The sequence below is a fragment of the Vigna unguiculata genome, chromosome 4 (genome assembly GCF_037176805.1).
Source record: "Vigna unguiculata cultivar grain cowpea cultivar isolate G323 ecotype 2 chromosome 4, ASM3717680v1, whole genome shotgun sequence".
NCBI classification, from domain to species: domain Eukaryota; kingdom Viridiplantae; phylum Streptophyta; class Magnoliopsida; order Fabales; family Fabaceae; genus Vigna; species Vigna unguiculata.
In genome coordinates, this window is record NC_140795.1 from 899,152 (window position 1) to 921,383 (window position 22,232).

Below are 22,232 nucleotides of genomic sequence, written 5' to 3' on the forward strand. Positions count from 1 at the left end.
TGGGCCAAATACTTCTCGCAGCATAAAAATGTTTATATGTAAATATTTTCCTTTGTTGTATTAGTTTTCTTTCACTTAGAAAATATTTTGGTCAAATCCATTGTTGGATTTGAATTGTTGTTTAATTATGTACTCTATAAATTGCTGGATATGCACTGTGTGTATTGTTTTGGTTTTGAATGCAACAAGTTTTGGTTAGTTGCAATTATAAAACGCACTTAAAAAAAAAAGCAAGTATTAGATCGGTTATGGCCTTAACCGATCTAATATATTAGATCGGTTAAGGCCATAACCGATCTAATACTTGTTGTTTCTTTTTTAAAAGGTGCGCAATCTGTTAGATTGAATAGACCACAGCCGATCTAAACTAATTGATCGCGATACATTCACGTTCTAGTGCATTAGAAAATGTTGGGTTGCATTAGGTCACATATAAGAAAATATCTACTATTAATACATTAGGTCGGTTGCATGTAATCAATTTAATAAGTTACAAATATACTACGTCTCATATTAAATTGATTCATGAACCAATTTAATACACGTTTTAGTGTTTTAGAATCGATCTAATATATTTTTTGCATGGGTATATACAATATATTTTATTATGTTTAATTTCTTTCTTCTGAAATAAAGTTTTCAACAGTAATGTGTTTCTCTATATTAAAATTTTAACTTTCTTTATAGATTTCCGCATGTTGGGTTTCTGTCACTGAAACCAAATAGAGCAAGAAGAGTCCATCCCTTACTTGTATGTCTTTGTATTGAAATTATGTTGCAATCAAAAAAATGTAATTTTATGCACAAATGTGAACATTTATTTTTTAATGTTTTCATGAAAGACTCTTTTCACTATTAGGTAGCTTCTGTTTTTTTTGTTTTGTTTTTTTTACTGTACTTTATTTATTTATTTATTATTATTTATTATATGAATTTTGTATTGTAATTTAAAAATCCTTTTAATGATAAAATAGTAAAATAATTTGTGTACTTTATAATTATGTTATCATTGTTTTAAATATAGATACAGATGCTATGTTCATCATTGTATGGTGATTAGTTTCAGGATTTTTATCGTGATTTTTTTCAATAGAAACTATAATTTCAAAATTGTCAAATTAGTTTTTTTTTTTCATTTTTAATTTAATCTTGATTTTTAAAATATTGATTAAATTAGGTCATTTTTGTTAAATTTTTTAAAATAAATAAATGATTTTTATTAAAATTGAAATCGTTAAGAATGATAATTTGTTTTATTCATATAATTAACATAATGATAATGTTAATTTTAATAAAAGATTATAGATCCGTTTGAAAAAATTTAAAAAAGAAATATCATATCAATTTTTAAAATCGAGACTAAATTAAAATTTTAAAAAATTATTAAAGGATTAATTTAATATTTTTAAACAGAAACAAATATAACCAAATAATTAAAACATAAAATCATTAATGAATTAATGAATTGAGTTCGGATACCGAGGCTTAACCGCAATTTCACCCAATAGACTCACAGAACAAGTCGATTCGTCAAAAAATTTCTTTCCAAACCTGCGCATGGCATGCGCATGAGGCCATTCCATCACACTCATTTTCATCTTCCCGCTCATTATTTTCACTTTTCAAAATTTCACCGCCCAATTCTTCAGTCTTATTAATACTGTCCCACATTTCTGAATAAATCACAACTTAACAAACATCTATCCCTATTCTGTGTTTTTTTTTTTCTGCCACAATTCAGCGCCGCCGCTTCAGCCATGTCCACCAAGCGCAAAACAAGGTCTTCCTCTTCTCCTTCTCCAATCTCCTCCGTCAAGCGTGTTACTCGTTCCTCCGCTGCCACCGTCACTCTCAGTTCTCCTTCCCCAGTCTCCTCCGTCAAGCGTCGTGTTACTCGGAATGTCACTTCCGGTGGTGGTTCTGGTGAAACTAAGGCTGAAGCTGTTGACGCGCCTTCATCTGCTGTCAAAGAAGAGACATCAACCTTCATGGATGTGACACCAGCAACACCTGATGTGGAAGAGTGCAGTGCAAGATTCATCGGAGAGCCTGTTCCTGTTGATGAAGCCAGAAGGCGCTGGCCGAAACGGTACCAGGAGAAGGTAAGAAGAAAAAGAAAAAAAAAACATAATGTTAGCGCTTCAATATCTGAGTCTGTTGAATTGTGGTGTTGAATTCTGATTCAATCTTATACATGCAAATTCATTTCTTAAATGTTGTCATATGGTTTTATGCAATTTGTTCATGCATGTATGTCTTGGATAAATTTAGTATATATAATGAATCATTTATTACAACTTCCGAAGTTTCCTAATCATATTCTTAATTTTTTTTGATAGGAAAAGAAACAGTCTACTGGGTCGAGATCAAGCAGGTATATTAAATGTTTGAACTTAAGAGACTGCCTAATTGATTATGACGAGTCGCTTCCCTCTTTATTGAAACCACTTTGCGGTTTTGTTCAAAATCTATTGAAACCTTCTTTTTGCTTTTATTTTGTACGCACAGGAAACAGGACGAAGATGAGGAGATTCTTCAAGCTCGACATCACTACACTTGTGCTGAGGTTGATGGATCTACAACATACAAACTTTATGATGATGCCCATGTTAAAGTGAGACAGACTGATTTTAGAATTATAGTTTTTTTCTCCATTAAATATATTCTTGGACAATTGTTAAGTTGCGATTGCAAACTTTTTTATTTTATATTTAGGCGGATGAAGGGGAAGACAGTTACATTTGTAAAATTGTTGAGTTATTTGAAGCTATTGATGGATCAATGTACTTCACCGCACAATGGTATTATCGGGCTAAAGACACTGTGAGTTATAGTTTGTTTTATGTTTTAAGATCTGATGTGATACTTGTTTGTAATTATTAGCTGATGAATTTCTTTTAATACCTTTTTACTTTTCAGGTCATTAAAAAACTGGCATATCTTATTGAACCAAAGCGAGTTTTCTTTTCTGAAGTTCAGGATGACAACCCGTTGGATTGTCTAGTTGAAAAACTTAACATTGTTAGATTACCATTAAATGTACGTGTGCTGGTTGATTCTATATTTTTTTCATCACTTTTTTTTTTTTATTGTAATCATTAATAGTATTAGTTATTTGTTTTTTTAATAATTTAATTCAATTGCAGATGGATTTCAATTTGAAGAAGGAAACCATTTCTTGTGATTATTATTGTGATACACAATATCTTTTGCCATACTCCACTTTTATTAACTTACCATCAGGTTTCATTTTATTTATTTGTATAATTAATTATTAAATTATTTATATCAGTAATTTTTTGAGTGACATCTCACTTTTGATATGTTTTTTTTTTTTATTATTTAAAGAAAATGATGAAACTAGTAGCGAGAGTTGTTCTATAATATCCAGCGATACTAATGGGGTTGAAAAGTGTGAGGTAGACTCCCAATCTAAGGATGCCTCCCTCCCTCATGAGAGTAGAGATATGGAGGTGAGACTACTAGATTTATATTCTGGTTGTGGAGCAATGTCAACTGGGTTGTGTCTGGGTGGACATTTATCTGGCGTGAATCTCGTTACAGTGAGTTCTTTATTTGTTTTTACTAATACAATTCTTTGAATTTTTGTTTTGGCTGTGTCGTTGTTGATATTGTCTTCTTTTTGTCCCAACAGAAATGGGCTGTAGACATGAACAAACATGCTTGTGAGTCTCTTAAATTAAATCACCCTGAGACTGAGGTAATTTTAATTTTCTTGTTTTTACTATGCTAAAAGCCACACGCGCGAGTTATTTTCAAATTGTATGATTGAATGGGTTCCTTATTATTATTTTGGACTGATTATCTTGACTGTTTACTAAAATCAGGTCAGAAATGAATCAGCAGAATGTTTTCTTTCATTATTGAAGGAGTGGCAAAAATTATGTAGTTATTTTGATCTAGTTGAAAATAAGGTGTCACATGAGAAATATGTGAATCTTTTTAGTGAGGTGGAAGAAGATGATGCCGAAGAGACTGATGAAGATGGAAGTGATGGTGAACATGGTGAAATATTTGAAGTTTCTGAAATCCTTGCTGTCTGTTATGGTGATCCAAATAATAAAAAAGATCAAGGGTTGTACTTTAAGGTAGTCTTTTTGCCACTAGTTTTTCTTCTCAGGTTGGAATTGTAACTTCTTTTATGTGTCTGCTTAGCTTGTTTACATTGATTTTGGTTTGTAGGTTCATTGGAAGGGTTATGGGTCTGATGCCGATTCTTGGGAACCAATTGAAGGTTTAAAGTATGTTGAAGTATTTTACAAACTTGTTCGTATTGATAAATGCTATCTATTTAAATTTGTTTTATTACTTTTTCGTCAATGATAGTAATTTATAATTCTTAATAATGCTTTTGCTACTATACCGTGTTCATTATTACTTATATGCAATGGTTATTTACTAATTTAAATATTATATTTTCAACAGGCATTGTAAGAACAAAATTAATGAATTTGTCACTCAAGGCTTTAGGTCAAATAGATTGCCTTTGCCAGTAAGTTGTAGTTCAGTTTGTGTATTATTTCTTTATTTCTTTAAGAGCTGTATTTGAGTTTGGTGTAATTATGTTATTGGTGCTGTGGTTGAATAGGGAAATGTTGATGTGATTTGTGGTGGACCCCCTTGTCAAGGTATCAGTGGTTTCAACCGGTTCAGAAACAAAGAGAATCCTTTAGATGATGAGAAGAACAAACAAATGGTTGTTTTTATGGATTTTGTTCAATACCTTAAGCCCAAATTTACATTAATGGAAAATGTGGTTGATATCGTTAAATTTGCGGATGGCTTTCTTGGGAGATATGCTTTGGGTCGTCTCATTTCAATGAATTATCAAGCGCGTCTGGGAATTATGGCTGCAGGCTCTTATGGACTTCCTCAGTTTCGTTTGCGCATGTTCTTATGGGGGGCTGCACCTTCTCAGGTCATTAATAGTTAGTTATTTATCAATAAATTTTAGTATTGGTGAATGGCCTGTGATAAATTTATATATGTGATGCAGAAATTGCCTCAATTTCCACTCCCAACTCATGATGTTATTGTGAGGGGTGTTATTCCCGTAGAATTTGAGGTATGCAATAGATTGTTGGTTAAAGGCTATTAGTTGAACTTGCCTACTCATTCATTAAAGTTTGTGATACTGTCTTGCTTGCAGACCAACACAGTAGCCTACGACGAAGGACATACCGTTCAACTACAGAAAAAGCTACTATTAAAAGATGCCATTTCTGACCTTCCTCCGGTATACTTTAAAGTCATTTTTTCGGTTTTTCCCAAGCCCTTATCTATTCTTATTGTGTTAGTTTATTGTAGTAAATTTTTTTAATGTTCAGGTTCAAAATAATGAACATCGTGATGAAATGAAATATTGCAAACCTGCTGAAACAGAGTTCCAACGATTCATTAGATCAACCAAAAGTGGTAATACATTATTTTGTTTATGCATATGATCTATAAAGTATGTATGATACTTCAATTAAAGTCTGCCTGGGGAGTTTTCCTCGTTAGAACTTTAAATTTTTGTTGGAAGCTTTACATTGATTAAAGATAATATCAATTCATAATATATAAGTAGATGTAATATCTTATAAGTTAGTTTTGTGGGGTTGAATTAGATTTATATTCATTTTTTAACATGATATTAGAGGTGTGAATTAAAGCCCATCTTAGTGAAATATGCTTTAGCGTGATGAAATGTGTTGTAAGTCTCATTAATTAAAGATAAAATTAATTTACAATATATATGTGGGTGTAAATTTTATTTTACAAGTCAATTTTGTAAAGTTTGAGTTATACTTAAATTTAATTTCTTAACAATTTCTTTGAAAATTAGTTAATATCTTTAAATGTTGTTATTGCTTCTCAAATTATTTTCTATGTAACTAAGTTGTTAACAGACTAGATGGTTATGATAAGCTTGATACTAGGTACCTATGATATTTCTGACACTATATTTTATGATTATGTGATAAACTTTCCAATGAATGATTGCGTTAAGTGTGATGCAGAAATGTTAAGGATTCAAAGCAAACCAAAATCATCGAAGAATTTGCTTTATGATCATCGTCCCTTAGAATTGAATGCGGATGATTATCAGCGAGTGTGTAGGATTCCTCAAAAGAAGGTATTGTTCATGGTCATTTGTAATTTATCTATTATTATTTATATAGTCTTATTTTTAAGTTTAGTTCTATAATAGTATTTTTTGTTGTTATCAGGGTGCATGTTTTAGGGATTTACCAGGTGTTCTTGTAGGAACGGATAACAAGGTTGAGTGGGATCCTGATGTGGAACGTGTTTATTTGGATTCCGGAAAACCATTGGTAAACATGACTTTCGAGAGTCCATTCTAATAATTATATGTTTTATTCTACAAGCCATTGTACTTATTTTTTTATTTGTCAAATAAAAGTTATCCTTTAAATGATCAAGTACCTAATTAATTCTTTATAAACATTGCTTTACAGGTTCCCGATTATGCCATGTCTTTTGTGAACGGAACTTCGTCAAAGTAAGTAATTTTTTATCAATTTGGATTTTAAGCCCTTATGATCCTGCTTTTCTATTCCACGCTATTCCAATACAAAATTGACGTGGAAAGGTTTCTTATGTTTTCGTATTAAGTTTTGAATCATTAACTATAATGCCCTATGATTTTTTCAGACCTTTTGCTCGGTTATGGTGGGATGAAACAGTTCCAACTGTTGTGACACGAGCAGAGCCTCACAATCAGGTATGTTATCATCTATTTGCAATTCAGAATGGTTGTTTACATAGTCTGTTGTTGAATATAAAAGTTGTGTTCTTTAGGCAATTTTACACCCAGAACAAGATAGAGTGTTGACTATTCGTGAAAATGCACGACTCCAAGGTTTTCCAGATTTTTACAAGTTGTGTGGACCAGTCAAAGCGAGGTAATGCATTATTTGTTTGATATGTGTGTTTTTTTTAGAGGTTGTTTTAATAATTTGATATTTTGGTTAATAGGTACATTCAAGTTGGGAATGCAGTGGCTGTTCCAGTGGCTCGTGCTCTAGGATACACCTTAGGACTTGCATTCCAAGGTTCTACTTCTACAAGTGATGGACCATTATATACTTTACCTGATAAATTTTCTATGCTTAGAGAACGAGTTTCTTCTGAAGATGATGAACAAGTTCTATGACTAGCCTAGAGAACTACTTTCTTCTGTATCTTCAAGAAATATTGTTGTAGTGTGCCGGAAACATTGTTGTAGTGATTTTATTGTTGAAAAATTCTCCATTATTTTTCCTTGGGAAACATTTGAGTAATGAAGTAATATTTATTTAGTTTCTATGTTTTGAGATGTGTATATTATATGATATTTGTCTATTTTCATCTTATTTTAAGTAAATGAATAAAGAATGATACAAGTTGAAGAGAATATATATAATAGTCACATTTATTGTGTAGAGTATAATATATCAACTGGTGAATATGTAGATGACAAGGTTAGATAATTATTCGAAAGTTAGTTTTAAGTACTTCATATAGTATAAACATAATCATTCTTAATTATATAATTTATTTACAATAAATAGAATAGTTTAGTTTAATATATATAGTTTTCATACTGTTACTTTAATAAAAATCCGAAATTTGTTTTATTAATACGATGATAGGACTTAAAACAGAAAAGTACAGTTCTATAATTTGTTTTATTGATGTGAATAGTTTAGCCAGAAAGAGAAAAGAATTTGAAAAAAATGTTTTCACTTATGATTGAAGGACTATATATAGAATAAATATAATTTTATAATACAACATTAGTAAATTTAAATAATATAATTAAACATAGCTTTGAAATTTCTATTTCAAGGGATAGAAATATTTAACAGTTCTCAATGTTAAACAATGATGTTCCTGCATGCATGCATGCAAAACAATTAATAAAAGAAGGGACATAGTATGACATGTTAATTAGTGAATAGTTTGGGTAGGAAAAGGAAACTAATTTGAAAAAGGATTGTGAAACATCTAATACCCAAGACTATTAATAATCACTAATCCAATGGTAACTTCTCCCTTTCCCATGAGATAGGGTCTTAAAATAGCAGAAAGAGAGAGAGAGAAATAAAATAGTGTTGTGTTTAATTTTGTTGTGTGGTGCAAATGATGATGCAGAGACAGAAATAGCTTAGGCTCATTCCATTAAATAAAACACCCCGGCCTGTGTTTTGTGTTGTAGGAATCGGAGAGTCCTCAAGGAACAAAAATTCAGAAAACCAAAAAAAAAAAATCACAATGGTTTCCTTAGACTCTCTCGATTTCTTCCTCTTCCGTGTCAGCACAGATTTCTCATCTCCTCTGGCCATTTTCATTCAGGCGCAGGTTCTCATTTGCTTCAATCTTGTTTGTTCTAGGAAGATCTTGAAATGAAAATTGAAACTCATTTAGTCCATTAATTCACATATTTTTCCTTCAAATTGTATCACACTTGTTGTTTCTTAAGAAAAAATAGACCATGCACTTTGTCACACTAACCTGATTTGAGTTTTCATCATGTAGGGATGTTTAATTTGCTTACTCCTAGCTTTAGGGTGGGCCTGTGCTTCATTTGTCAGGTACTCAGATGTAAAACAGGATTAGGAAACTCAATTATCATTGTGTACAAAAGAAATTTAGAGGAGGTGATTTTTGTCTTGCAGGAACAGAGAAATAAATAGAATAAAGAAGAATATGCGGAATGGCAATAGCTTTGCATTCCTCTGTCATGATATTAATGAACTTGAACATTCCAATCAGATTGATCTTCCTAGAGTAACAGTAATTATGCCCCTTAAAGGATTTGGAGAACACAATCTACATAACTGGAAGACTCAGGTATAGGACACATACCACTGCAACTTCTTGACCCAATGAAGTATTTTTCCATGATGAACATTTTTCCCTGCCCAGCTTCTCATTTTAAAAGGAACTGTTTCGTTGTTATGATTAATTATGTTGTTTTACAGTTAACATCTCTTTACGGTGGCCCTCTAGAATTTCTTTTGGTGGTTGAAAGTGTAGAGGATCCTGCATACAATGCTGTATCAAAACTATTAGCAGATTTAGGGGTACACGTGAAAACTCTTTTTAAGACTTGATTCTAATTTTTTGATGCCTTTGTTATTTTCTGCATCTTACTCACTGCTTAATGCCTGCAGGGTTCTGTTGATGCTAGGATTATAGTAGCTGGTTTGTCATCAACTTGTAGTCAAAAAATTCACAATCAGTTGGTAATGAGTTCTTCTTATACTTTGTCCCAGTAATTTTCAAATGTATAGTAGACCATGGTATATTTTGAAACTTCTTTCCATCCTTAAATTTTGCTGTTATTCAATACATGATCATGCTGATGCATCTTTAGCTGTTTGATTGTGTAGTTGTTGAAAAACCATATTATCCATATAAACCTTGCATAGAAAATACATCTAAGGACCTACATTTACTTACTGATATGGAATGTCAGAGAAATTTCATTCTTGTTAATTTGGTAGTTTGCTATGCATTTTACCAACTTCACTATTATGACAGGTTGGAGTAGAGGCAATGCACAGAGGCAGCAAGTATGTGCTGTTTTTAGATGATGATGTTAGGCTACATCCTGGATCAATTGGAGCACTCGTTCGTGAAATGCAAAAGAACCCTGATGTACAACTTCAAACACTTTTCTTCTAGTGGTTCTTTTCTCACACATTTAATTCAAACACTTTCAGTTAACACTTGCTTACAACTATTTGGCTACACTCTTTCAATTTATGATGCTTAACAGATATTCATTCAAACCGGATACCCTCTTGATTTACCATCTGGAAGTCTAGGGAGTTACTGCATCTATGAATACCATATGGTACACAACTTGCTTTGGATTTATATATATATATCCTAATATCTGCAGCATTACCTCATCGGTTTGTTTGGAGTTAGCTGTTACAATTGTTAATTTGAAACATGTTATGATTTTAGCAACAGATCATTTGACTTCTACTAATGCTGTCACGAACACAACACATAAATGTTCTATTTTGCTTACTCAACTCGTTCCCATTTTTGTTTTGTTCTACAGCCTTGTTCAATGGGCTTTGCCACTGGTGGACAAACATTCTTTTTGTGGGGAGGGTGCATGATGGCAAGTGGCTTCTTCTACCTTTATTTTCATTAGTTCATAGAAATTCTTACATTCTCACTGTTTAGCTTTCCTCCAGATGCATTCTGAAGACTTTAGGAAAGATAACTGTGGTGTAGTGTCAGGACTTAGAGACGGTGGATATTCTGATGACATGACTCTAGCTGCCATAGCCGGTATATCTTTGAGACTAACACTTTGTCATAATCAATGTTTTTTCATGGTCACTCAAATTGCAATGATTTTGTCCTCTTCAGGGGCTCACAAGAAGCTAATCAGTTCTCCACCGGTTGCTGTCTTTCCTCATCCCCTTGCAAGTGATCTTAATTTTGGAAGGTTTGTGATTATTTCTGTCCTGAAAGTAAAGTTTCAGCTCATATTCTCCCTTAATCATTCAAACTTTTGCAGGTACTGGAATTATTTGAGGAAACAAACATTTGTTCTGGAGTCATATGTTACCAGAGTCAACCAAATAATGAACCGTGCATTGTTTGCTGTTCACTGTTATTTGTCATGGTCATTTGTAGCACCATACTGCATGGCAGTGATTCATGTTGCAGCAGCACTAAGGTTTAACGCCAGGGGAAACTCAATTGAAGAATTAAGCTACTCTTCAATCGGTGAGAACACTACTTTTTCCTTTGTTATTAGTGTTGTATCACGTGCAGAAAAAGGGCAGGATGCTGAAACAGAACAAGGAAACTTCTCCAAATATTTGAAGTGATAGGTGGAAACTCTTGTGATTGGTCTCAATATTTTAGTGGAGAAGTAGCATGCACTTGCATAATATATTGGTGCTTGATTTAAGTTATTATTTATGCCATCATTTTCTTATCCTCTATTCTGTGAGAGAAAGAAAACTGATTTTTCAGATGAACTTAAGCTTTTAAGGTCTGTCTTTCCTCAGGGTTAAACATGGTGTGGCTCCTAGTCACATGCACTTTTGTTTCGCTTTTCTCAATGTGGAACTTGACAAGGATAGAAGTTCTACTTTGCAACATATTGTCCCCAGAGGCACCTCCACTTTCTTTGGCTTCTTATAATTGGTGTAAAGTAAGTACTTCTTCTTCAGGTTCTCAAACAAAAGCACACACACAAAAAAAAAAAAGTTTCACCAAGTTTGCTTTATACATTGATGGATTAATGATGTTATCTCGGACATGTTACTCGTTTCAACAAGGCATTGCAATGAAATAAAGGGTTGCATGAACTTGTTGTAAAGAACACTATAATATGTGAATATTAAATTAATATGATGCCACGGAATGTGAAATAATAGTTGGGAAAGTATGATTTAATTAACATATCTCTTGAGCAGGTATTCATTGCAATGCTGGTGGATAACTGTCTATACCCTCTATCTGCAATTCGTTCTCATTTTTCCCAATCTATCAATTGGTCTGGCATTATCTACTATTTGAAAGATGGAAAAATCAACAAGGTAAATTGGCCAGGGTTTTATTCTACTTTTGCTTGACTTTACAAGTTGACACAAAATGCTGTCATTATTACCCTGACCTTTCCATTCCAAATGCTACTATACTAGAAAACCATTCATAACATACTAACACATTCTTCATTATTTGTTAAATTTTATAACAAACTAGTAAATCATAAATGAAACTAATTAAATGAGAAGTAAAACTTGTGAACTTCAATAAATTTCTAATGATAATAAACTGTGTTCAGAAGAGTGTATTCTTAATGTTTTTATGGTATCAATTATGAAGGGAAAGTTGGAACCATGCATTCCTTTTTGTTAACCAAATTTTGTTTACTGCATATTCTTCAGATAGAGAGAATACCAAAAAGGCAAGATGTGGCACCAGTTTTCACAGACTTAGGAGGAAAACATTTGTATGGAAGGAAAGGCATGCCTACAAGAGGCTCATTCCTCACTTCTTTATCCAAATGCTTGTTCCAATGGCGTCAATCAAAGAGATCTGAGTAATCAAGAAATGGCTTCATTCAGCATACACAATTTCTGTCTTTTTTGTCTTGTGTCTCTGCCCCCAAATTTTGAGGCACAATGGCTCCTATTTTTGAAGCAAGGGTGTTGGCATATCAATTAATATTGCCAAGTGATTCATATTTGATTGATCGATTCTTTTTGTGAGGCAAAACCCTTGTTCCATAAACATGTATTTTTAACGATACATTCAATCCCATGTAATTTTCAGCTCCATTGTAAAAATTCACTCGGGCAGTTTATGAACAACCAAGAATTTCTAAACACATACAATATGGCATTCACATTCGATCTTTATAATTCCATTTCACAAACACACGCAGTACATTATTTTGTAACTTTTCCCTTGAACAATGTTCCGTTTTAAGATTTGGGCAGATCCAAATCACGGGCCAGACATTCTTAAAATTCAAGTTTGGCTGCTGAAATTAATGATTAAACCATAAATGCAGATTTTCTAAAATCTGAAAAATAAAGTAAGAAAAACAAAATCATGCATAATAAAGGTACCAAAATTTTAATTTAGCTTAATATTTTTGTATGATGAGATTTATTTATATCAATAAACAATGAGCAATGTAGATCAGGGAAAAGGAAATTGCTAGAGATAAGAAACTAAGATAAAATAATGATGAAAAGAAGGGGAAGCCTCAGTTTTTACTCTTACTGCGCTCACAATGACAGGAGAATACAAATGATTTCATGCCCAATTATATCAAAATCATGCATTGCAACAGCAAAACTAAATTACTGTCTAATGAAGATGAATGATCAGACAAGGAGTGAAAATTTGGGGAGATAAGAAAGAGTAAAATGTTGAAATTCTCAAATCATACATCTCTTGAACATTAAAATTGTAGAACTACTGACTAGGCTATTGTTCCAAATCTCCAATGTAGAAGTCTTCAATCATGTCAAAGACTCGAGTTGCGTGCTGTGGTCTGCAAAGCAAATGTTAAAAAAAGTTACAACTGGTAGCAGCAAACTGATAAAAAAATATCAGAAGCCTTTTATGATCAACAGGTGGTAGAGCTGTCAAAGATAAAAACATGTAAAGTACTTATTTTCCATGATGAGGAATGGGTTGATGATGAATTTGACACATAAAAGTTACAACTATGATGTTTTGTTTGTAGCTGTAATCATATTTATTTAGCATGGTTTATTAATTTATTAACAAGTGAAAACCAGTGTCTCTTGTATTGACCAGATAACCTTCAACAGAGACTACCAAGATTAACAAGATAATGTGATGAAATAAACAGGAAACGCTATATTGTATTCAATATTGAAATACACATTATTAGATCTAAAGCAATTCATGCGCTTTCACCTAAGTAATGGCTTAAGCTTTTATGACAGTCAGTTCATGACATGCATAATATGAATCTAACTCTACATGTTCATACAACATGATTGATCCAGGTACATGCCAAGAAGGAAGGAAGAAATGTTCTATAGGCAAATATGAGAAAAAAGAAATGTGAAGTGAGAAAACAAATAATAAATATAGATAAATTAAGGCAAATATCTTCATTACAGATACGCACGCAATGCATGAAAAGGAATGAACGCATACCCAAAAAATCCTTCAGTTGAATCATCTCCAGCATGTGCTAGAATGGCATCACCACCTGGATGTTCTTCCACATAAGAGGTAACATCATACACCTACAGTGTGAATAAACCAAATAAATGCAAACTATGAATCTGTCCAAGTGGTAAAAATGGCAAATCATAACAACACCAGCTAATTCAGTTAAACCATTATGATTGAGCTAGCGATGACGGGTTTGGATACTTTGTATGAGGTTATAGGTTCAAACTTCAAACCACATTAACACTCATAAGATTTGATATGGAAATAGTATTGGGTTCTAAACCAAAGGAGTAGCACATTCATAAGGTGCCAAAAGTGAAACATCAATAAAAAGCTCATACCTTTTTCTTGATGATTATCCAACAATCTGTTCTCTTGTTATGCAATGAAACCTCCGTTTTACTGTAGGATTTTGATGCCTACAAGCAGAATACAGAATACAGTGCGTGATACCAATTAGATAACAAAACTATCACGCAACTAAAAAACACAGTTTTATGTTTGAATCAACCCTCCCAATTTTGTTTACTAGTTAGTATGAGCCCCAACAATAGCTACATTTACTTCCAGTGCAATCAAATTAGTTCACCATGACCAATGTTTAACATGTAGCTCAAAGTAAGCATTTTTCTATCTCACCAAACTAGCTACATGCTCCTATAATATGGTAAGGAAAATGTTAAATGAGTCCTATTTTTCTTCAGGGAAAGTCTAAGCTGAATAGATGGTGACTCAATAAGAAAGGTTCTGAATAGCACCCCCAATGTTAATTCCCCTTTTGTGGGCCTCTCTGAATTTCAAAATTTCAATCCTGAAGCAAAAACTGGGAAAACTCTGATCTTTACTCATAGAATCACATTATGATTAAAAGGCCTCCAAAATGTCATGTCTTTGCTTTTACATTGTATTCAACTCAAATAAGACATCTTCCACCAAAAAGATAAAGTCATATCATCAAGGAGGAATGTAACACCATTCTCATTGAAACTCTTTTCCACACTCTTGTAATTGGGTGAAATCCTTTGTAGGACCCACAACAAGCCAGGCCACATTTCTATTGGTCGAAAAGATAAATGTAACTTTTAACGAATACTTTGCGAGCACTTTTCGTCATCATCAACACAAATCTTCCTTCATACAGAGTATGATATGAGCAATGAGCAAAACACCCAATGACACCAAATCATAAGAAACCCACCTCACCCAGTGCTTGAGTAACCGAAACCAAGACATTATAATACTTATTTATCTTAATTTCAACTAGATCCGAAATGTAACTTGAACAAAGCTCATTAATTATCCTAATCTATCATCTATGGAAAAAGCAGCAGAATCCACAACAAAATGCTAGAAAAAGTACCGAGCTACAATAAATAAAATACCTTATCCTTGTTTGAAACGGTTTGAGCTTTTCCCTTGTGCCCTGAATAGATGCAAAGAATTAACGTAAATACACACAGTAAGCACATGCACACAAAATTTCAAAAACACATAGCGAGACATAGATCACAGCATAATAATGAACAGAACCAGATTTGCGGTGTCGTGGGTTCAAAAGAAGAACAGCAAGGAAGAGACCCAGAAGCAATGCAAGTGCAACCAGCAATACCATTATTCAAAGTCGGAAACTTTGACTCTTAATCCAATCTGAAAAGGCGAAAACAAGAAAAGGGCATGCGTTAATGCAAACATACTGGGCACTCTTCGTGTTCATAAATAGTCACAAGCACTTGCAGAAGAGAGAGGGAAAAAAAAACAGAATCATGGCACAGTCCGAATTCACCAATGAGAAGTTGAAAGCATTGAACAGGAACAGAAACAAGAACGTAGGCAAAAATGTTAATGTCAGCACTCACCAATGATGAACAAGCTGCGAGTGAAGACAATAAAGTAACACAGTCTCACACAGCTCACAGAAAAAAGAAAAAAAAAAGGAAAGAGAGAGAAATTGCTTTGTTGGGCCTTATACAGGGCCTCAAGTAATCTGGGTTCATGCAGACATTATTTCTTTTAGTACCTCCATTCCTTCTTCTTGCACCTCAAGTGGGGAAAATTCAAATTGTTCATAAGTTGAGAATAATTTTTTTTTTTTGTATCATCAATAATTTTTTTATGTTGTAATTCAAAACTTAAAGTTGTATTTCATATTGTAAAATTCAATTGTATTATATATTATACAACATAAAATTGGTTTTTGGACCTAAAAAAGTACTTTATATTATACAATTTAAAATCTTGTTTGAAAATAATCTAAAATATGATTTTGAATTGCATAAATTAGAAATATGAAAAATATTTCGGATTACGGGATCGAAAATACATTTTTCTTAAATTTTAAGATTACATCATATAAAAATATATTTTTTATATAATCTGTAAACTCAAAAATTAATTCATATTACACCGTCTAAAATATATTTCTGAATTATACAATCAAAATTAATTCATATTAAATTGATGTTAATATTTTAAAATTATTTTTATTATATTTTAAAATATCAATATAAGTGAAGTGTCCATAAATATATATTGAACACAACAGATAATCTAAAATTGAAAATATGGAAAAACTTTTGCAATAAAAGCACTAATAGCTAAATCTTGATTTCCAATATAATATATGCAAGTATTTTTTTCCTTCCCTCTAAATACAATGAAACAATAATATAAAAATAAACTTTTTGATTCGCCTTCCATATACATACATAGTTCTACGTAAATTTCAATCAACCTTAGCTTTTGATTTACAATTTTAATACAGAATAAAGTATTCTTTAGAAATGTTTGAAGTTAAGCATTCTTTAGAAATCCAACCACAAGAAAAGTATTTTTCAGAGAAACAAAATTATATTCATTATGCAACAGCAATTGAAGGCAAAGAATAAAAAAAAAAAAAGTATAATAAGTGATAATAAAAAAATATAGAGATAAAAGGGAATCTTAAAAGGATGTTTGTATTACATAAGATTGTAAACCATACATATTTTTTCATTAAAAATACTGAAAATTATAAAAATATTAAATAAGAATTGGTGCGACAAAAAATTTCTTTTTAACACATTTTAATGAAACTAGACAATATATTAGAAAAATAAGATCTATTAATGTTTTTGTGTGATATATAAATGTTTATGATATGCCAAAAAGATATTGTTAATATTTTATTGTGATATTCTATTAATGTAGGCTTCTACCCTAGTGTAAATTATTTTCTCATATTTTTTTGTTTGAATTAATTGAGATTACTATAGCAATAAATACATGTTATAAAATATTTATCCTAATAAAAAAAAGTTAAATATGTTTTTGTTCTCTAACTTTTAATAAAAATTTGAATTAATCATTTTTTAAAACTTTTGACCAATTTAGTCTTCAAATTTTAAAAATGTATGAATTTAATCTTTTTAACCAAATTTTGATAAGTTTTTTTTACATTTCAAATACAAATACATTTCATATAGTATTTGAGTTATTTATATCGTTTGACACATTTTGTCTTCAATATTAAGTCAAATACTATCATAAAATGCGTTTGAAACTTCAAATAAAGTTAACAAAAATTGATTAAAATGATTAAATTCATCGTATCGAAAAGATTGAGGAACTAAATTAGATCAAAGTTTCAAAAAGAAACTAATTCTAATTTTTAGTAAAGTTAAAGGATAAAAGCATTTTTAACACAATATTCAACACAATTATTAAACTTAACTTCATTGATTAAACTGGAATCTGTGACAATGCATTCACAACTGATAAAACAGAATAAAAGAACATCAGAAGTTCAGAACACTGACAAAGGAAAGAATAATACATGTTGTAGTAAGGTATTTGGTATCGTAGCAAGTTGTGATGCTGTTGTAGATTGTTCAACAAGCTCTCCTTTTTCTTTTCTTTTTTTTTCTTACACATTCCATTTCCACCAGAAGTTACATTATCTTCACACCATATTCTTCATTTTTCACCGATCACAGAGAACAGAATAAAGCTATAAACACAAAAGGTTCCCACTCATACAAATATCTTCTATAATGATTAAATAATCACATTTTCTATGGTTTATTCATGTTGATTTACATTAAGAATAATATAAGTGTCATACCCTTAAAAAATCTTAAATATCATTTTAGTAGTAAAAGGTTACACTATACTCAGAAAAAAATATATCATACGAAAGAGACTTGATCTTAAAATAAAATTGTTAAAAATAATTTAAACATGAATCTAAATTTTACATCGATTAAAAATGATAAAATTAAACACTATATTATAAAAGAAAAACTCATAAATATAATTTTTGAGATTTTCTTTAGTTAGAAGTGATATCAGTTTTTTATTTCATGGACTTAATGTCACTCTCTTAAACTCCTAAAAAATCCAATCACTTTCCATATTTCTTAATCAAACAATCTTGATACAAATTTTAAAACAGTTTCTATAAATATAGTAAATGAAGAATACTATTTTAACTACTAAATTTTAATAATTTTATTTTATATTATGAAATGTTATCGTTTAAGTGATTTTTAAATATAAAGAAAAGTGAAAAAATAAAAAAATAAATAACCACTTAAAAAGACATTACTTTATAAAAAAAAGTTGTCAAAATTTATTCTTAAAAAAATCATTTTTCTACACAAATGTATCATGATTCATCTTACTCAGACTGTGTCACTGCACATGCAGAATTTTGTTTTTGAAAAGTGTATCTTGATAACTAAGGTTAAGAGAAAAACAGTTTATAAACTAATCGTTATCTCGATTTCTATGTTCAGTAAAAAACTTTATACATATTGGAACAAATGTCAGTGGTTTTTCCTCCGACAAATCCCATTTTCAATTCATTCGACAAAGGACATGCAGACATTCTCCAACGTTAAAAAAAAACCCTTCTGTTGACAAATCTGTCTCCATTAACACCCCAAAGAAAAAACAGAGCAAACAGAGCAAAAACAGAGAGAGATGGGTTGCCAAGCCTCGAAGGAGAAGCCACAGTTCGAAAACTCCATGCACCATGCAGGTTTTCAAGAGTTGCAGAAACCCAAAACCCCAACACAAGAACTGGTTCTACAAATCGCAGGATGCAAAGTTCATCTGGTGGATGAAGGAGAAGCCATTGAACTGGGTCAGGGGCACTTCACAATCATGAGGGTGATGGAGCAGAACGTGGCACTGGCAACGGTTGTAAAAGTTGGAAACAGTGTTCAGTGGCCATTGACGAAGGACGAGCCGGTGGTGAAGGTGGATGGTCTTCACTACCTCTTCTCTCTGCCGGTGAAAGATGGTGGTGAGCCTCTGAGCTATGGTGTGACTTTTCCAGAAGAGTGTTATGGGAAGATGGGGATGGTGGATTCTTTTCTGAAGGAACATTGTTGCTTTTCTGGGTTGGAAAAGAGCAGAAAAAGTGACCTTGATTGGGAGGATTTTGCTCCAAGGGTTGAAGATTATAACCACTTTCTTGCCAGGGCCATTGCAGGAGGAACTGGTCAAATTGTTAAGGGTATCTTCATGTGCAGCAATGCTTACACCAACCAGGTTTTATTTATGGTTTATGGTTTAGGATTCAGAGTTTTGTTTATCAGATGAATAACAATAAAATTTTATTAAATTTTTTTTTGTGTGCTGTTTTACGTTGACTAGAAATAAAATTAATTTAAAATATATAAATAAATACAAATCTCATCTTATATATCGATCGAGTTTAACTTAAAATTCATTTTTTAATATTTTTGTTTCAACTTATCAAAACAATTATTTCATTATGGTTAAGATTGATTTTGATTTGAAATGATTATGTTGAAATGGGTTTAGTTTAATAGTAGGTTAATAGCATAATTCAGTATAATTTTTTCATTCAATGAAAAAACAGCTCTGGTTTTGGTTTGAATAAATATTTGAAACATTGACTTTGATTGAATGAACTAGTTTTGGTAAAAAAAATTATGAATTCAAGGGAATTGTCTTTTGAATTTCTTTACCTTAAAAGTAAGTTAGATGCAAAATTTATCGCAATTTTTTTTAAGATACTTCATCACGTTTGGTCAAATCGAGGTTTGAATGCAAAATCACTTTTACTCAACAATAACTGATATATATCTATACACTTTTACCAGTTTATGATGAAGCGAATCATACATGTGAGACCAATTTAGATTTAGAATCAGTTCAGTAGTTGATATTTTAACGTGATTATTAATAAGCCAACTTGAATAGACAAATTCTCTTACATTTAAAATGGAATATAAAGAGACAGAGATAGATAAACACACAAAATGATGTGGTACAAATTATTTTATAATCTAACATAATAAAAATTTGAGGTATGCTTTGTTCTTTTCAGTTTTCCCATCATTTGAAAAGAACCAAATAAATCATTAAGCTTTTCATAAAAAACTTTTGTTATGAAAATCAGGTCCATAAAGGAGGGGAAGCGATCCTAAGTGGTGCTGCAGAAAAGAGCAGTGGTAACAAAACTATGAACAAGAAGAATGATGCAACAAAGAACAGTGGAATGAACGAAAACCTCAAACGGTATTGAAACATGTTATACTATGTCACGAGTTCATGTCTAAGGATTAGAGTATTGACTAAGAATTTTTCATTTTCATACACAGTGTTAGCTTTTAAGAGGGTATGTATACAAACTAAGTTGGATTATTTTTCATGTTTGTATTATAGTGTGAGAAAGCTGACAAATGTGACAGAAAAGTTAACCAAATCTTTGCTTGATGGTGTTGGAATAATGAGTGGATCAGTTATGACTCCTGTGCTTAAATCCCAACCAGGACAGGCATTCCTAAACATGCTCCCTGGAGAGGTGCTATTGGCTTCCCTTGATGCTGTTAGTAAGTAACACTTCTCAAACAGATGACAGTTTAGAATTTAAGTGTGAGTCTAAGTCTCGTATCGAATAAAATTTTGAAAGTTTAGCAACGTAAAAAACTTATAAATTCATTATTTTAAAATTTTGTATTGAAAGTAATATTAATATCTTATATATGAATTGAACTCATATTTTGTGATCTTTTCTATCACAGATAGAGTTTTTGAAGCAGCTGAAGCTGCTGAGAAACAAACCTTTTCTGCCACCTCCAAAGCTGCAACCAGAATGGTTTCTAACAGGTAATATTATTATAATTATTATATTGCTTAAATTTGCAATGAACTTAACATTATATCATTTTGAAATTTGAATTTTCTGCTGGTTTGGTTTTTTGTTTTTTTACTGTATTTTCATAATATATTGATTACCATTAATTTTAATGTTTTAAAATATACTAAAAAGATATTTAAAATATCAGTGCATAGTATTTTTTAGTATTAGAAGACGGCAAAAAAAACCAGAATCTGGACTCATCATTTTGTCACGTCAATTTAAGGTTTTAAATTGAAGTCATGATCGCAATTTCGTGAGTTTAAAGAATCTTGACACTATATTGAATGCAACTACATTTATGAGAAGATTTGGAAAACCTTGCAATGATCTATATCAGCCTAATAGTCTTGGTAAATCTCAACCAACATAAAAGTGTGCATTGAAATTTTTTTTGTTAGGGTTAAAAAATATCTGCATCATTGAATATGCTTGAGAAACTGGGTGTTAGTTTTGAACATCTGAAATGGGAAAAAGAAACACAACCTAAGTTTAAGACCTATGTTGTGGATTCATAAATGTAACCTTAGCTAAAAAGGATGTTTTTGGCAACAGGTTTGGGGAAGAAGCAGGAGAGGCTACTGAGCATGTGTTTGCAAGTGCAGGACATGCTGTTAACACTGCTTGGAATGTCTCTAAGATTCGGAAATCCATCAATCCAGCATCTTCTGCAAATGCTGCTAGAGCACTCACAAATTATGCCAAAAAATGAAATGCTTTATTATAAGATCTAACCATGTTGCTTTCTGTGTCATGAACATGATGGATATTTTTCTTCCTTTCAACAAATATACTGAATCACTTGTACTACATAAACAATTGTCATATCCACTGCAAAATTTCAAGTAATTCTTTCTGCTTTCAATAATGCTTCCCAAAAGAAGTGTTTAAGAATAGAATTAAAACAGCGGGTGACATCAATTATCCCACGACGGAGGTCGAGTGTATTGAATTGTGACGTTTGGACTGTTACATTTCTTAAATAGAAGGGTTAAATATGTTTTTAGTCCTTAAGTTGCAGTGAAATTTGGAATTAGTCTCTCTTCAAAACTTTTGACAAATTTAGTCCTTCATATTAAAAAATAGATGAATTTAGTCATTTTAACCAAATTTTGTTAAGTTTATCTGAGGTTTCAAGCGCATTTCATAATAGTATTTGAATTGTTTACACCATTTGACACATTTTCGCTTCAATGTTAACTTAAATGTTACCATAAATTACGTTTCAAATGTCAAATAAACTTAACAAAATTTGGTAAGAAAGACTAAACTTACGAATTTCTAAAGATGAATGACTAAATTGATATAAAGTTTTGAAGATGAATTAATTCCAAAATTCACTGAAATTTGAGGAATCAAAAGTATATTT

The 22,232-nt window shown here is 31.5% G+C and overlaps 4 protein-coding genes across 5 annotated transcripts; 3 read left to right on the forward strand and 1 right to left on the reverse strand.

The window, feature by feature from the left end:
* Nucleotides 1-1,681: 1,681 nt before the first annotated feature.
* On the forward strand, nucleotides 1,682-7,332 carry LOC114181065 (DNA (cytosine-5)-methyltransferase CMT3). The gene is made up of 21 exons (XM_028067395.2): nucleotides 1,682-2,102; nucleotides 2,340-2,374; nucleotides 2,509-2,614; nucleotides 2,716-2,823; nucleotides 2,920-3,039; nucleotides 3,147-3,243; nucleotides 3,349-3,563; nucleotides 3,656-3,721; nucleotides 3,849-4,109; nucleotides 4,204-4,262; nucleotides 4,447-4,513; nucleotides 4,610-4,939; nucleotides 5,018-5,086; nucleotides 5,171-5,257; nucleotides 5,349-5,436; nucleotides 6,024-6,139; nucleotides 6,234-6,338; nucleotides 6,483-6,526; nucleotides 6,679-6,748; nucleotides 6,826-6,929; nucleotides 7,003-7,332. The coding sequence occupies exons 1-21, from the start codon at nucleotides 1,758-1,760 to the stop codon at nucleotides 7,178-7,180; spliced, it is 2,670 nt and encodes an 889-aa protein (XP_027923196.1). The 5' UTR covers nucleotides 1,682-1,757; the 3' UTR covers nucleotides 7,181-7,332.
* Nucleotides 7,333-8,208: 876 nt separating this feature from the next.
* On the forward strand, nucleotides 8,209-12,329 carry LOC114182552 (uncharacterized). The gene is made up of 14 exons (XM_028069442.2): nucleotides 8,209-8,367; nucleotides 8,545-8,600; nucleotides 8,685-8,859; nucleotides 8,991-9,092; nucleotides 9,183-9,254; nucleotides 9,553-9,669; nucleotides 9,791-9,868; nucleotides 10,085-10,147; nucleotides 10,224-10,320; nucleotides 10,402-10,480; nucleotides 10,553-10,764; nucleotides 11,052-11,197; nucleotides 11,463-11,585; nucleotides 11,937-12,329. The coding sequence occupies exons 1-14, from the start codon at nucleotides 8,281-8,283 to the stop codon at nucleotides 12,093-12,095; spliced, it is 1,566 nt and encodes a 521-aa protein (XP_027925243.1). The 5' UTR covers nucleotides 8,209-8,280; the 3' UTR covers nucleotides 12,096-12,329.
* A 413-nt stretch (nucleotides 12,330-12,742) lies between these two features.
* On the reverse strand, nucleotides 12,743-15,656 carry CB5LP (cytochrome B5-like protein). 2 transcript variants are annotated; one of them, XM_028068105.2, is made up of 6 exons: nucleotides 15,570-15,656; nucleotides 15,244-15,360; nucleotides 15,096-15,136; nucleotides 14,055-14,132; nucleotides 13,693-13,784; nucleotides 12,743-13,054 (listed from the first exon to the last, which is right to left on the reverse strand). In XM_028068105.2, exons 2-6 carry the CDS (start codon nucleotides 15,323-15,325, stop codon nucleotides 12,988-12,990), a joined length of 360 nt encoding a protein of 119 aa, XP_027923906.1. In that variant the 5' UTR covers nucleotides 15,326-15,360; nucleotides 15,570-15,656; the 3' UTR covers nucleotides 12,743-12,987. The 2 variants fall into 2 exon arrangements, with proteins under 2 accessions (XP_027923906.1, XP_027923905.1); XM_028068104.1 differs by having other exon boundaries at nucleotides 15,497-15,576.
* A 2,831-nt stretch (nucleotides 15,657-18,487) lies between these two features.
* Nucleotides 18,488-21,731, forward strand: LOC114180357 (senescence/dehydration-associated protein At4g35985, chloroplastic-like). The gene is made up of 5 exons (XM_028066660.2): nucleotides 18,488-19,245; nucleotides 20,123-20,241; nucleotides 20,389-20,555; nucleotides 20,748-20,832; nucleotides 21,419-21,731. The coding sequence occupies exons 1-5, from the start codon at nucleotides 18,673-18,675 to the stop codon at nucleotides 21,573-21,575; spliced, it is 1,101 nt and encodes a 366-aa protein (XP_027922461.1). The 5' UTR covers nucleotides 18,488-18,672; the 3' UTR covers nucleotides 21,576-21,731.
* The last annotated feature ends 501 nt before the right edge of the window (nucleotides 21,732-22,232 follow it).

Bases quoted from the DNA above. Each gene is read 5' to 3' on its own strand.
- LOC114181065 (XM_028067395.2), top strand. From the start codon at position 1,758: ATGTCCACCAAGCGCAAAACAAGGTCTTCCTCTTCTCCTTCTCCAATC. The intron at 2,103-2,339 runs GTAAGAAGAAAA...TTTTTTTGATAG, and splicing joins CGAAACGGTACCAGGAGAAG to GAAAAGAAACAGTCTACTGG. The intron at 2,824-2,919 runs GTGAGTTATAGT...TTTACTTTTCAG, and splicing joins ATTATCGGGCTAAAGACACT to GTCATTAAAAAACTGGCATA.
- LOC114182552 (XM_028069442.2), top strand. From the start codon at position 8,281: ATGGTTTCCTTAGACTCTCTCGATTTCTTCCTCTTCCGTGTCAGCACA. The intron at 9,869-10,084 runs GTACACAACTTG...TTTGTTCTACAG, and splicing joins GCATCTATGAATACCATATG to CCTTGTTCAATGGGCTTTGC. The intron at 10,148-10,223 runs GCAAGTGGCTTC...GCTTTCCTCCAG, and splicing joins TGTGGGGAGGGTGCATGATG to ATGCATTCTGAAGACTTTAG.
- CB5LP (XM_028068105.2), bottom strand. From the start codon at position 15,325: ATGGTATTGCTGGTTGCACTTGCATTGCTTCTGGGTCTCTTCCTTGCT. The intron at 14,133-15,095 runs GTATTTTATTTA...TTCTGCTTGTAG, and splicing joins CCGTTTCAAACAAGGATAAG to GCATCAAAATCCTACAGTAA. The intron at 13,785-14,054 runs GTATGAGCTTTT...TTCACACTGTAG, and splicing joins GGATAATCATCAAGAAAAAG to GTGTATGATGTTACCTCTTA.
- LOC114180357 (XM_028066660.2), top strand. From the start codon at position 18,673: ATGGGTTGCCAAGCCTCGAAGGAGAAGCCACAGTTCGAAAACTCCATG. The intron at 19,246-20,122 runs GTTTTATTTATG...TATGAAAATCAG, and splicing joins GCAATGCTTACACCAACCAG to GTCCATAAAGGAGGGGAAGC. The intron at 20,242-20,388 runs GTATTGAAACAT...TTTGTATTATAG, and splicing joins ATGAACGAAAACCTCAAACG to TGTGAGAAAGCTGACAAATG.